Genomic DNA, 14,856 nt, shown 5'->3' on the forward strand with positions numbered 1-14,856 from the left:
GATGCCTGTTTGGTGCATCTCAATTCTCAACAACAAAAAATCCACTGGCCGAATCAAAACGGGGTTGATGGACGACCAAGGCGCCGCGCAGCCGATTGGACTCATCGCCACCTCCGGAAGGGTGGTGGAACTGGTGGTTGGCCCCCAGCACACCCACAGCGCTCATCCAGTTGATCCAGCCTAAGTCCAAGGCGAAAAGGCGACGCTGAAGGTTGAGGCACTTCTTTTAGCGGCTGAAACTCCGCGTTGGTACTTGAATTTGCTCGGCAACCCCGTCTTCTCACTCGATGGACTGATGGAGGCGTTATTTGGTTGCCGGGTTTGCACCTTGCTCCTTCGAGGTGAGGAAAAGAGGGTAACGTCGATAGGTAATGCCCTCCATCAACCAGTAAGAAGAGGAAAGGGGAACAGGGGAGACGAGTACGAGTTATCAATATCAGCGTTGGTGGGACCGATATGTCGTTATCGTCGCCAAATGCCATCACCGATACGTCGTGGGCCCTCTGAGAATTGCATGCCAGACGCACAGTGGTGGAGCTTTTCTGCTAACATGAACTCTGGGGGTGGGCTAGAGGCGCAACAAAGTAGTTCCGGGTGATTCACACCAGATGCACCAGTCGTCCAACACACTTCTCTTCATATTTCTGCATAATGATAGACAGGTATGACAACTTATACGGACCAAACAGAGCTTTCTAACAGAGTAAACCGACGTTAAAAATTCACGGTCCGCATTGGGAAACCGTTAGAGACGGCTGTTTCCAGAACTAACAAAACGCCCTTCACTCCCCAATACAATACAAGAATCATCCCCTCACAATGTGCAGCCTGGTCTTGTAGATCCAATGGGCAGCCATAGTAATCTATCATGGCCCGTTGTTCTCAGTATTTTGCTAGATGTTCAATGGGCAGCCCAGGCTCAGGCATGGACATGGGCCACAGTCCCTTCGCACCAAAAGCTTGATCGGTCCTATCTGGTTCGATTACCACTCCCAAATAGGGCACAATCCAAGATATGCCAGTGATCGCGGCCGGGGTATACCAAGCTAACGCAAGCTCTGGTGCCATGGGAATTGACTTTAGGAAGGTGAGCAATCTAGAAACCATTCTCGAAGTGCAAGCTGATAGCTGGGAGCTTTCCCCAGTGTTAGCCGCTCCTAAGCGCTGCTGTGCTGGAGCTCCAGCTCCCCAACCCCGCATCCGGGCCACACGACCGCCGACAGCTCTGGGCAAGGTCCCTTATCCGGCCTATCTATCGAGCCAGCCACACTCTCACGACATCCCCTCCGGTCACCGGACTCCCCGTCATCATTACCGACGTCCCCCAAACACGAAGGCCACGATCGATAGCGACGAGCTTCACGAATAATTACGGCGGCTATCTGACTATGGTCCCTTGATCGGGCACCCGAAACAATGGCTCTATCCACGAGGCCGCAGGCCTATACATGCGCACGATGCCTTCTCCTCTCGAGTGCTAAGCGCACCTTCTCCGCCTCCTCCGCTGCTCGAACCGCCCCGAGACGTTCACAAGACTTCAACTCGGGTTTCACAAGCAGTTATGATCCGACTAGTGACACTGGCCGCGGGCCCATGTTCAACAAGAATAACTTCGGAGTTCCGCAGTTCTATCCCCGAGACCTGAAGAAGCGTGTAGACGACTATGTTGTCGGCCAACATCGAGCGAAGAAGACCATCTGCTCCACCATCTTCAACCACTATCAAGGAGTGCGGCGGAGAAGGCACCAGGAACACGAGGAGAAGCTACAGAGAGAAAAGGCCGAGAGGCAACGCTATGCCCGAGATAGAGACATTCTCGAGAGGCGTGACATTCATCCTGTTCAAGGTCAGCGAGGTCGTCAGTCTGCCTTCCAGCGCTTTCCTGCTGATGACGAGTGGCCCCAAGATGAGTTCCCTGGCCATGCTGAATCTACCCAACATTTGGATGAAGGCTATGAGTCGTCCACCGGTTTCGACGGTTCCTATCTTGCCGAGGAACCTGCAACCCCTCCTCCAGTTAAGATTGACAAGAGCAACTTACTGCTCATCGGTCCCACCGGTGTCGGAAAGACATATATACTAGAGTAGGCTTGCCATGGATACCCTTAATGTCTGCCGGGAGTCTAATATGCCACAGAACTTTAAGCAAGAAGCTCAACGTACCGTTCACGATATCCGATTGCAATGGATTCACCCAGGCCGGCTATATCGGACAGGATGTCGAGACATGCGTAGAGAGACTACTGATCGAATCGAACTACGACATCAAGGCTACAGAGCAGGGAATTATCGTACTGGACGAATTTGATAAGCTGGCGAAAAGGGAGAGCATGAATGGCCGCGACGTTGGCGGAGAAGGCGTTCAGCAAGCTTTACTCAAGCTCGTCGAAGGCTCCAAAGTAACAATCAACGTCAAGGACAACCGCTCGTCACGATCAACACCTCCTATTACAACAAATTATACTTCGTCGAGTTCAACGTCAGCCCCTCAATCGACTCCACCTCAGGGCAAGGTCGATCAGTACACAATCGACACAACAAATATTCTGTTCGTCTTTTGTGGTGCTTTCGTTGGTCTTGACAAAGTTATTGTCCGGAGAGTATCGAAGCCATCCATGGGCTTCGGCTCAGAACTGAAAGGAAAACATGGCCTCGCCGGCAATCAGCACGACTTACCGCGCCAATCATTCTCGCATCTGCCACATGTTGACCCCGAGGCACCAGCCTCAGCATACACTCCCTTGGACCTCACGACGCCAGTAGACCTGCAGGCGTTTGGATTCATCCCTGAACTAATTGGTAGAGTGCACAACATCTGTGCACTTAGTCCTTTATCCTTGAATGATCTTTACAGAATTCTGACGGAGCCGCGTAACTCCCTGGTTGCGCAATACACTGCTCTGTTCGAAACATACCCTTCCAAGCTACGCTTCACGCAGAAAGCCTTATATGCAATTGCGGAACGGGCTGCGAAGGCCGAGACCGGGGCTCGAGGCCTCAAGATGGAGATGGAGAGAGTTTTGGCAGAGCCGATTTTCGATGCGCCGATGTCATACGTCTTGATCACCGAAGGTTGCGTCAAGGGCACTGAGAAAGCCGGATACTGGGGCAAGGACGGGCGTTTGGAACTGGAGCGGCGTATGGCTGACGAGGACGCTGAACCTGGATCGCGGCCAGAGGATGTCACCTTTGAGCAGTATCGCGAGGCTGGCCAGAGTGGTGCATGAGGCTGTCGCAGACAATGATCTTATGTTATATAAATTTCCCTTGTTACGGAGTCTTGGAGTTGGCAAGGTGCTTGAGCTGGATTCATGATGCACGGAAATGTAAATACTCATGCATGAACGTTGCTCCTCGTCAGTCGTGAAGTACTTGGTTGTTTCTGAAAAACATTATTGCTGCACCTAATACTCGTGGGAATACGAAAGCCATGATGAATTTAGGTAGGAACATATGGCGAGTGGAGCTATCAGCTATTGTTAGTGATTCAATGCGAACGTCAAGTTGTCGGCGGAGACACCTCGGCTCGGACGGATATGGCGATGTTCGGAGGGGAGGAAGGGAGTCAGGGACTGAAGCGTGCATGCAAGCTGGCACCTGGGGGCGACGGCTCTCGTCACCCGGGGGATCGGGGACACGTAGACATTGGGAGCCCGCACCGGAGTCCTTTCTCTTCTTCAGTGCCTGGAGAGCCTGGGAAAGGCAACAAGGCCCCAACATTTGCAAGATTCACCCGCAGTCCCCACGCCGAGTGGGATCCTTCAATTCCAGGTTGAATGGGCGAGTCTGGCAGCTTGGAGCCAGGCCAAAAGAAAAAAAAGTTTCCCGTCATTTCCTGAGGGCGAAGCTCCCAAGGCGTGCCAGGCTGCGGTGCTCCAATTGAACCCGAGCGTGGACCCGGTGTATCCCGGAGAGAGGAGCTCATCCAAATCGAGACTAGCGCAGCGAGGTAATTTTTCCTACTCAGATTCCGGTCACGTGACGCCCCCGAGCAAAGCTCTAACCGACGAAGCGTACATCCCGAGCAAAACTGCTCACTTCCTCCTAAGTCCTCCTCCAACTTTCAACCATCACCTCTCCACTCCCATCCGAAGTCGCCCTTAATCATCTGTGAAGATGTTCAAGAGGTTGGTACCAACTACCTGATCGACTTTTTGAACCATATCGCGTTCAATTGGCCCCAATTGAGCTAACCGGTCCCTCGCAGCGGCATTTCCTCCTTCGCCCGGGCGGCTCGCCCTTCCTTTGCGGCGACCGCTCCTCGCGCCATCAGACCTTCTACCTTCAGATTCCCTGCCTCCAGCAGATTCGCCAGCACTGCCGGTGTCGGTGATGGAAAGATCTACCAGGTGAGTGATGGCCTCGTTCATCCCTTCCGTTGACCCGAGGGCGATGTCGGTTACTGACAACAACAAACCAACAGGTCATTGGTGCCGTCGTCGACGGTTCGTACTATCCGAAGAAAACCCTTCAAAGGGGTTCGACCATCACGAAATCATCAAATACTAACGCGTGGATACAGTCAAGTTCGACACCGCCAAGCTCCCCCCCATTCTGAACGCCCTCGAGACGACAAACAACGACCAGAAGCTGGTTCTTGAGGTCGCGGTACGTACCTTTGGCGGTTGGAAAAACATCCACTGCAAATTAGCAAAAGTCGAGTTTCATCTGACACGTCTGCACAGCAACACTTGGGTGAGAATGTCGTCCGCTGCATTGCCATGGACGGTTCGTATTTCCTCCCCTGAAAAAGTTTTTCGCGCTCGTACTCACAATCCCCCTAGGTACCGAAGGTCTTGTCCGTGGCCGCCCTGCCACCGACACTGGTGCCCCTATCACCATTCCCGTCGGTCCCGCGACTCTTGGCCGTATCATTAACGTCACTGGTGACCCCATTGACGAGCGTGGCCCCATCAAGACCGAGAAGCGCCTTCCCATTCACACCGAGCCCCCTGAGTTCATCGACCAGTCCACCACCGCCGAGGTTCTCGTCACTGGTATCAAGGTCGTCGATCTTCTCGCTCCCTACGCTCGTGGTGGAAAGATTGGTCTCTTCGGCGGTGCCGGTGTCGGCAAGACCGTCTTCATTCAGGAGTTGATCAACAACATCGCCAAGGCCCACGGTGGTTACTCCGTCTTCACTGGTGTCGGTGAGCGTACCCGTGAGGGTAACGATCTGTACCACGAGATGCAGGAGACTTCCGTCATTCAGCTTGATGGCGAGTCCAAGGTCGCCTTGGTGTTCGGTCAGATGAACGAGCCCCCAGGTGCCCGTGCCCGTGTCGCCCTGACTGGTCTTACCATTGCCGAGTACTTCCGTGACGAGGAGGGACAGGATGGTGAGTTGAGAATTCGCTCTTGATAATGAATCGCAATGCTAACAAATCCCCAGTGTTGCTCTTCATTGACAACATTTTCCGTTTCACCCAGGCCGGTTCCGAGGTGTCTGCCCTTCTGGGTCGTATCCCCTCTGCCGTCGGTTACCAGCCCACCCTCGCCATCGACATGGGTGGTATGCAGGAGCGTATTACCACCACCAAGAAGGGTTCCATTACTTCCGTCCAGGCCGTCTACGTCCCTGCTGACGATTTGACTGATCCCGCCCCCGCCACCACCTTCGCTCACTTGGACGCCACCACTGTCTTGTCCCGTGGTATCTCCGAGTTGGGTATCTATCCCGCTGTCGACCCTCTTGACTCCAAGTCTCGTATGCTGGACCCCCGTATTGTCGGCCAGGACCACTACGACACCGCCACCCGCGTCCAGCAGATTCTCCAGGAGTACAAGTCTCTCCAGGATATCATTGCCATTCTTGGTATGGACGAACTTTCTGAGGCTGACAAGCTTACCGTCGAGCGTGCCCGTAAGATCCAGCGTTTCCTGTCCCAGCCCTTCACCGTCGCCCAGGTTTTCACTGGTATCGAGGGTAAGCTGGTCGACCTGAAGGAGACCATTTCCTCCTTCAAGGCCATTCTCTCCGGTGAGGGTGACAACCTTCCCGAGGGTGCCTTCTACATGGTCGGTGACTTCGCCTCGGCCAAGGAGAAGGGTGAGAAGATTCTGGCGGAGTTGGAGAAGAACTAAACGATTCGCGACGAAAATACCAAATGACGTCGAGAGTTGGGGCGTTGAGCCTGTGTATAGAAGAGGAACGATGGAACGGGGAGGTTTCTTAGCTCAATCCAAGTCTCTTTTGTGAGCTGTGTACCAAGAAATCTACTTAATTCCTCTTGTAGTTGAGAGAATCTCCTTATTTCTTCAGCCGTTTTCCCCCCAATGCACGTGACTCGCCATGCTTCCCGACTAGTGACATGCTCGTGATTCTCCGATTCGGTTTATGACCAATAGCAAGAGTTCCACCCTCAATCCTAGACGTGGACGTCTCATCATATAATTGGCAATATCCCTTGCCCCAAGGTTCTAATCGACGCAACAGCACTATGCCGTCACTTGGCCAACATCTTCTAAAGTAATCACACGGATGCCACCGCCTCGACTTGGAGCAGTGAACCCTCGAGCCGGCATGTCGGGGGAAAGTCACTAACGATATGAAGTCTTTTGCTGTCCAGGCGCCGGTGTGTTGCTCACAATGTGTTGTCCATTTCCTGCTCGCTACAGAGTTCACTTTTCTCACTCGATAGAATTACCAAGCTGCAACGCGCTTCTTCGGTTGGAGCAGCCGTGGCATGAAATAGACAGCTTGAGCTGAGCTGAGCTGAGCTGAGCCGTACCCTACGTCGTCTTGGAGACTATTGGCTCGATGAGAGAGGGAGGCATATTACTATTGGTATGAGGAGCTACCTAAACAGAGATCTCTTGTTTGGTCTTCCAGTTTTCTGATACAAAAAGTCGGGGCCGCTTCACCCTCTCGGCTCAGCAGCGCTCTCTCAGCCATTCTTTTCCGTCGAACCGAGGTGGCCAGTTCCTTGTCAATCTGCTCCTGGGAGCCCATCGCGCCTGCGGCTGCTTTGGGGGTCAAGTAGGGATTTCACATCTTCTTTCATCTATAGATAGTTCTCTTTAACATCGTCTAGTCTATGGAGTGTATTCCGGTCGGAATATGCGTAAGATGATGAGCAATGCTACTTGGAGGTGAAAACGTCTTGAATATCTAGATTTTGATAATGATACGTCCTCGCCAACGAAGATGCACGACGCGCGTATTACTAAACGTGGAGGGTTTCGAAGCTATCGATGGCTCTAGTAGTCCATCCCACTTAGTTGACAATTCCAGTCTTATATTTATTGCCGGGAGAGTATAGAGGTTCGGCTTACATCTCCATGGTAAAGAGGCTGTCTTTTGCTAGTGCTCAGTATGGCCTTTTGTGATGTTTATTGACTGTCTTGGAGAATCAGTGCGCCTTCAATATCCAACGTCATCAAAATAATTGTTAGATACCTGGAGTCTGAATTCGTGATTCTTGTTGTCTACTTTTGTCAAAGTAGGTTCCTAGGTCTAACTTGATGAGAAGCTCTTGGAGTTGAGATAGACCAGCACTCTAAAGAAGTTGAATGTTGGTGCCGGATTCCTCCGATGTCTCCAAGAAAGAGCAAACCACCAGCAGGCTTATTGTAAAGGGAGATGGGCATTGGGAGCGAAGTGAGTAAAGTTATAGAAAGACGTCAGCTATGTAAGGTGCTGGACTAATTGAGCTCGTCCTCCTGCGTACACCGGGCATCCCAAGACCATGGCAGGATCAAGGATCGCTAGATACCGCAGTGCCCGCAATGTCATATTATCATTATCGATAGAGCATTGCACCATACGAGATCAAGTTTCAATGTCTGCCTTGCGGGCGGGAGGGCTTTGTGAGCAGAGAAGCTAAGCAGGTTGAGTTCATTGAATTATAGATACAACTACGGATGCTGGAGGATGGTAGTCAATTACAGTGAGGTATAAAACAGGGGAAGCTCGACGCCTGGATTAGTGTGCCTCTGCGCCCGATCGTCCCCAATCTGGCAGAGCGGGACTGGCTCGTTGTAAGCGAACGCGGCTGTCCGTCTCCGGTGACAATGACGATAAGAGTGATGATGATGGCCTTATAACTAATCCTTACGCAAGCCTTAACTTCGTTATACAGCCATCTCTTATAGATCGTCAGCTCCGCCTTTGAGCGTATTCGTGAACGGATACCTTATACCTAAAAGTTGAGTAAGCCCTACCTATAGTCGACTCTCGTGCTAACACATTCGAGAACGGATACGCCGCATCCACTCGGACGAGCTAGATAGAGAAGAATTTCGGGAACAATACCTGGAGAGCAAAAGAATTATCATTAACAATTCCCTAAATATAAGTATGATAGGTCACCCTGTCATTATCTCATTGTAACCTAACCGCTCTACCCACTTGAGGCACACCAGCGACAGATTCCAGGCGTGTCCTGTTCCGCCACGTAGCAGTCACCCGTTTCTTTATACCTATTGAGACCCTTTACTCACGTGACTGAGCAGATACCATCGTACCTATTCATGTGAGCCTGATGGAAAGGAGGAAAGCTGCCGTAGTTCACCGTGACTGCATGAGAAAGATATCCTGGGTCATATTCCCAGGCTAAATGTTCCGCCCTATCTCACTTAGAGTCCAGTTCATGGACATCTCGCAGTTGATGACTTGCTCCGAGGGCCCATTGTCTCTTGTGTGGGATCTCACGTTCGGTCAGTCAGCGTTCGCGTTTTTATACTTTATCGAAAGTCTTATGCTCACATAATTCTCAATGGTGTGAGGGTGAGCCTTTTCTCTCGTTTCTGTTTCTGTTGATATTGGTGTACTTGGAAAATACTTCTCCATGTACATGTCAGCTTTGTCCGTGAAAAGACTCACGTGTCACAGCCCGAGCATAGTTGAGTCTTTGTACATGCAGTTGTTGGTGAAGTGAATGGTTTGCTACTTTGCATTCACTCATGTTGGCTCAGCTCGAAGTGTACCCTGTGGCGGTTAGCCAAAGATGACAAGAGACACTTGGGAACTGTGGTTTTATTTCCCAGCAAGCTTTGGGTCCCTTTAATGAAGATGATGAATTGGATAGCCTGCGGCAGCTAGACTTACTTTAAGTGGCCAACTTGCAGTTTGTGATCACATACTCATGGGCTGGAGTTTGTCTTGATCTCTTTCCTAGGGGAGCCTTTCAACCTGAAAGAAGAAGAGGAAACACCACAAACTAGATAGTCAAAGGCAGAGTCTGAACCTGATACAGAGGCTCCGGTCGAACACAGAGGGGTTCGTGAGCCTACATTTGCTAGGAGTACTTCTGCCTCTCATTTATCTTATTCCTTTCCGGGATCTATTGAGGCCACACGTTGTCAAGCAGGCTGGCGATTTTTGAGGCTAAAGAGTGCTGGACACCCATCAAGCTTTCATATACTCATATACGAAGGCTTCAACATGATGCGAAAGTAGAAGGAGGAAGTATGTAAAGCCAGATTCATCTCAAATATTAGAAGTAAAGATTTCCACAGAAGGAGATTACGCTCCGGAAGTTGCACACGCTGGACATTAAGAAGCGGATGATTTTTGTTATGTTGCTTGTCTCCTTTGAAAGTAAGGTACTCGCAGTAGGTTCCTATTTGCAACCAAGCGTTAAATCATGTAGTTTCCATTTGCACGAGCATATCTTGATATGGCTTGTCGACATAACATTCATCCAACCCCATCATAGCCAGCATGCTGACGCCAGGAGGATAATCATCTCTCACTTCTCCCACAACGTTCTGTCTACTAGATTTTGCATGGTATAGATATTCAATTCATCCCTTTGCAGTTGAAGGCATGAACGGTGCATCTTTCAGCAACTAAGCCTTGGTTCATGATAATGTATCAACAGCGGCAGTAGAGATGCTGAAGGCATATTACGCACCAAGAGAACCGTGTTCATTAACGCGGCATGCTGCCACTGACTGTCCAACTACTGAAATGTATGGGTATCTGTCGCAAGAACAACTTTCCCGTCCCATGCAGTCATGAACTCATGGAAGCTCCATATTCAAGCCCCTTTTGTGCCTTCGAGATGCCTATTACCCAAAGGAAAATGTCATCCATATTGAATCTCCTTTCATCATAATCATCATCCTTCGTAAAGAAGCCTGTATAATGACAATGCCTTAACCCTTTATGCGCCGCTGTTACCCCCATTGGCAGAGCCAGTAGAGGCAGTATGGTGATGCCCAAGACCCAGCACTCTTTGAAGGCTCTTCCTAATACCCTTTCCGGTGCCGTCGTCCTGGCCCTCAGGTGCCTTCTCGCCTCTGCCCAAAAAGCCGAAGCTCATCCTACGAGTGGGATTCGGGCCCTGCCCGTCCGTCACTGACTTCTTGCGCCGTCGTACAGCCACAATGCCGGGCTCCGCGGCTGAGGGCTTCGGTGGCCACTCGCCATCCCGCTTCCATCCAACTACGCACGCCCGAATCATGTCTGACAAGTTGACGGGACATGATGGTGTCAGCGCGTGGACAATGACCTTCTCGTATAGGGAAATGTATACGGAGGGAGTTATAGATGCGCGCATTGGGTTACCCGGAGGGAGCAGTGGCGCTGGAACAGGAATGAGTGTCTCGACGGGGTATGTCGTTGACATGGGAGATGCCGTCGACTTTTGAGACTCCTTAGACTTTATCGCGGTGAGTTCCTTGGACGGGTCCTTGGAGAGCTCAGAGCCGTCTGAGACAGCGGCTGAAGCTTCGTTGCTAACCCGCTGTTGCAGGGAATGCGCAGGCGACGCTGGTGAGGCGGGAGCGGGTTGAGGATGGGAGAATGATGTGCGGAAGAAGAGGCGGCGTGGGGAGAGAGGTGAGAACGTCTGCGTAGGAGAAACGGGCTTTGTGCGAACGCGCACCGTTCTTGCGCCTGTCCAGGCATTGCGCCTTGCCTCAAAGCAAGCCAACCCTTCATTCCATTCCATCTCCTCGCGCAGGGCTCGCCGTCTCCGCGCACGCTTGTCTGCTATAGACGCCTTGACTGTCGCGCCGATTGCATCGGGGCTGTCGAAACGGAATGGAGAGAGAGACAGGGGAGGATCTTCGTCGGACAGGTCAGATACCCATTCTAGGCGAGGTTTGAAACGCGCCGCGTCTTCTGAGACGGTGCTGTAGACAGACTCAACGTCGCTATCTTCCTCTTCTTCGTCGTCGTCGCCTTCTTCGCTGTCTGTTGTGTGGATGGCTTCATCGTTTGAATTCGCCGTAGTTTCGACCTTTGGCTCAGAAGTTTCCTGTTGCGGTCGCTCGGCGGCGTCTTGTTCGGGTGTTGCACTAACATCGGGTGTAGCATCGCCGTTCTGAGGCGGGGGTACGACTGGTGGCCAGACGAATTCCCAATCATTGCGAATCTTGGCGGTCAAGTACTTCTTGACAGCTGCCTTTTGCTTTTCTTTGTCCTTGCTTAGTAAATCAGGATCGTAATCGGGCAAGTCCAAGGCCAGAGGCTGCTGTGACATGGACAGACGGAACTTGGCTAGCGGTGAGCGTGGAGACTTGTACATGTCTGAGAAGAGCATCTTGGAGTTCGAGGAGGAGGAAGGATATGGGTTTGGCTTTGACGAGGGGTTGGCCGACGGCGCAGCTGACGGGGAAGGAGAAGCAGGAGGCATGAGAGGCGAGTCGAGGGACGAGGAACCGGGCGCCGTGTGCTTTATACGAAGGGCAAGTGAAGCTCCGGGCAGGGTTGCCGCGGGCGTAGTAGTAGCAGTAGCAGCTAATGCTGGCGGCGTAGCAGCAGCAGCCGCAGCCGTCTCCGTCGCAGTCGCGTGCGGGGTGGGCTGGTGGTGCGGGTGAGGGTGATGGAGCTGGGGCGCGCCGACGTCTGGATCTGGGACCGGGACTAGGACTGGGACTGGGGTGGTGGTCGCGGCCACGGGTGGCCTGATGTTGGTTTCCAAGGGGGCTGGACTGTTAGTTATATCAATCCTGTCATGTATATGGCCTGCACGCTGTTTTGGTTTTGTGCAACACGACACTCATAAGTCATGCAACATGCACCGCATCCAGGGTGCCGTGAACAAAATGAAAACGGGGTAAAGGAAGAAGGAGGAGGAGGAGGGTCGTGTTGGAGTAGCGTGTGCCACTCTTTGGCATCGTGTATGAATAGGTAGGTATTGGGGTCAAGTGTCGGCGGGCAAGCCAAGATGGTCCAGACCCTTGCTCTGTCTACCACCTATTCCATTTCTGTCTGTATTGGGGCAATTCGGGGGGAGGCACATGGGAATAGATATAAAAAAAGGTGGAGGATGGGCAAGTGAAGAAAGGGCCAGGCTACACCAAGCAATCGGACTTGATGCCTGTACTGTGTAGTGCGTGTACCTAGTAGCGCGCGCGGGTGAAAGAGAAGGTCAAGGAGAGGAGGCAGAAGGTGCCAGGACCATCTCGGTTTAGCGTCCTGTGTCTCATTCACTCACCTTGATCTGACGAAGGAGGAGCGGTGACCCCTTCGCCACGGAGAGCAGAAGCAGTAGCAGCTGCAGTAGCAGTAGTAGAATCAGACGCAGACGCAGACGCAGATGCAGACGTAAAATGGTGGTGATCTTGTTGGCTGGGCATGGATGTAGCAGTGGATGGCGCCTCGGCGTGCGAAGAAGGTAACGCCATGATATGTGAAAGAAGGGGATCAACCAGCCCAAGTATTCACACTCCTACTACACGTGTACGAGACGAGGGGGCGTTCCAGGGTCCAACAAGGCATGAAGTTCGTTCGGCCAAGCAAAAAAAAAGTCAGAAAAGAAGCGAAAGGCAATTCTGACTCTATTTCTTGCGTCTTACGCTAAGGTAGTTGGGAAAGCACATCCGCCAGGGCCAATTTTTCCCTCCTTCCCAAAGGTTAAGAAAAGGTGGGCAGGGATCCATCATACAGTACGGAGTACATCCACCAAGCAGCATCAGGGAACCAAAGTCCAATGTCACCACTTTAGTTGCACTTGCCCTCGCGTCTGAGTCTGTGCCTGTCAGCGAGTGCCACCTCTATTTAAGATAGGCGTACGGATACCTTCCACGGTATTATCCAATATCGCGAAAAGTCACCTTGAGCTGGCCAGTTTGGCAAGGTGCTTGCCGGCCTGCCTGCCTGGCAGTGACGGTACAACGTACCTTACGAACTCACTCTGAAGGTTGGTTAACCTTGCGCTTTCGATGGTAAGGACCTGGAAAGTGGGGAGACGATGGACAGGGCCTTTGGTGTGATTGCCCACGCGACATGGCTCTGCAAAAGTTTGCCCTCCTAGAGTGACATCGCCATCGGCATCGGATCCGAGCTCACCTCTCACCTCACAGAAAGAGAATGCCACTTGGAAAACCTCATCGGTCAGCTGTTCTAGCCTGGCAAACCTGCCCTGGCTTTTTTGCCCCGTCGGTATCGCGTTCTTTTCACTACCTAGCACCTCTACCAACACAGTAGAATCCGAGAAAGAGGGTCCTCCAACTGGAAGCCGTCTCCAAGCTAGGACACTGTCATTGGCTTGGCATGACAAGCCAAAAGGACGGGAGGGTCCTCTACTCCCCCCCCAGCAACTTCTGGCGAGCTGCAGCGTGCCCGTGAGTTTGCTTGATTGCTCGATATCTTATGGAGCTTGCCTGCGGCTTGCTGACTTGTCAATCTCCTTGAGTTTGCCAAGCTGGTTCGCTGCTTGATTCTCGCTCATGTCCACCGACCAGTAAGCTCAACCGGTGTTGTAGCCTGTCATATTGTAGGTAGGTCTCAATCAACCCCCCCGTCCCGGCTTCTTGCAGGTGCAGATCCGGGGTGTGGTTGGTTTCCTGGACCACGAAAGAAACATGAACACCCCAGACGCGGAGAGCTGCAGTCAACCACCACCACCACCACGTCGTCAGTCAGCCAGTATTGGACCCGGTACCAAAGCAATTTACCGAGGTAGGTACTACTGTAGGCTGTACGGTATACCAGTCACCCAGAGGAATGTAAGCTTGCTGACTGGAAGAAACATAGTTCAACTCCAACCGAGAGAGTGAACACCCCCGGCCGGTGAATCATGACGTTGAATATTTCTAATCCATCAGAATCATTTCAACGGCAGCGTTCGACGGTTGAAATCACAAACCCCATATTTTTTCTTCCCCCAGATCCGCTTCAACGTGCGCGCCCCTTTTTCTTTCGGACATCGCGCCACTCGCACATGTCGGCAATGAGGCTCGGGGGAAGACTATACAAGCAAGCGACGCACTCCGTCTATCGGACCAAGTAGAGAGGAAGTCAAGCTACGGATACCTAAGGTACTCAAGCTTTATCCAAGATCGCTACCTTACTTGGCTTCTATCTGCCTAGCTGACTCGGCGCTTGAAAACACCCTCGTGGGCAACACTCAACGCTCGCCCAAACCTTGGTCCAGAAACTTCGCTACAGATGTATCCATCGCTACTCCGTACCTTTGCGGAGAAGTAGCTGCCAATTGCTTGAATCCTTTCAGGCAAGGTCTGAGGCGGGGGAGAGACACCACATGACTGACGCCTTCTCGCTCTGTGCAAGGATCTCCCACCAGTCTGATTATATAAGCCAGCGACTGCTCCACGGGGATGCTCCGTAGCGTGGTAAGGATCGTCGCCTGTCGCATCACCCCACAGCCGAACCGCTCATGTGTCGAGCGCTGGATTGACGACAGACCGGACGGCCAGCTCCGAAGCTTAAGGGTCTTGTGTATTCCGTGATTTGCAATCAGTGAGCTGATGTCTTCACAAACTTCCCCATGTTGCATGCTTTTGGAAATAAGGCTCAAGCAATGGAGTGCCGGTCATGTACTCTGTATGCCCTTGCAAGTAAAAAGTCTAGATCCGTTACTTTGTTTTAGGCTACTCCTGATTATGTGTACTGTGAAATGAGGCCAATTTTCGCCTAGCGCCGCTCCCTCTCCCCCAAAC

At 52.1% G+C, this 14,856-nt stretch overlaps 4 protein-coding genes across 4 annotated transcripts; 2 read left to right on the plus strand and 2 right to left on the minus strand.

Annotated features, from left to right (window-relative positions):
* Positions 1 to 1,416: 1,416 nt before the first annotated feature.
* CPAR01_16516 (ATP-dependent Clp protease) lies at positions 1,417 to 3,227 on the plus strand (the record flags this gene model as incomplete). Its single annotated transcript, XM_060500761.1, has 2 exons — positions 1,417 to 2,084; positions 2,138 to 3,227. The coding sequence occupies 2 exons, from the start codon at positions 1,417 to 1,419 to the stop codon at positions 3,225 to 3,227; spliced, it is 1,758 nt and encodes a 585-aa protein (XP_060340470.1).
* A 130-nt stretch (positions 3,228 to 3,357) lies between these two features.
* CPAR01_16517 (uncharacterized protein) lies at positions 3,358 to 3,832 on the minus strand (the record flags this gene model as incomplete). The annotated part of the gene is made up of 2 exons (XM_060500762.1): positions 3,358 to 3,666; positions 3,719 to 3,832. 2 exons carry the CDS (start codon positions 3,830 to 3,832, stop codon positions 3,358 to 3,360), a joined length of 423 nt encoding a protein of 140 aa, XP_060340471.1.
* Positions 3,833 to 4,116: 284 nt separating this feature from the next.
* Positions 4,117 to 6,084, plus strand: CPAR01_16518 (ATP synthase F1; the record flags this gene model as incomplete). The annotated part of the gene is made up of 7 exons (XM_060500763.1): positions 4,117 to 4,127; positions 4,208 to 4,349; positions 4,424 to 4,445; positions 4,523 to 4,608; positions 4,686 to 4,728; positions 4,785 to 5,339; positions 5,393 to 6,084. The coding sequence occupies 7 exons, from the start codon at positions 4,117 to 4,119 to the stop codon at positions 6,082 to 6,084; spliced, it is 1,551 nt and encodes a 516-aa protein (XP_060340472.1).
* A 4,025-nt stretch (positions 6,085 to 10,109) lies between these two features.
* CPAR01_16519 (uncharacterized protein) lies at positions 10,110 to 12,579 on the minus strand (the record flags this gene model as incomplete). The annotated part of the gene is made up of 2 exons (XM_060500764.1): positions 10,110 to 11,878; positions 12,390 to 12,579. 2 exons carry the CDS (start codon positions 12,577 to 12,579, stop codon positions 10,110 to 10,112), a joined length of 1,959 nt encoding a protein of 652 aa, XP_060340473.1.
* Between the last annotated feature and the right edge of the window lie 2,277 nt (positions 12,580 to 14,856).

This window comes from Colletotrichum paranaense, assembly GCF_030867605.1.
Source record: "Colletotrichum paranaense strain IMI 384185 chromosome Unknown Scaffold_26.1, whole genome shotgun sequence".
NCBI lineage: Eukaryota > Fungi > Ascomycota > Sordariomycetes > Glomerellales > Glomerellaceae > Colletotrichum > Colletotrichum paranaense.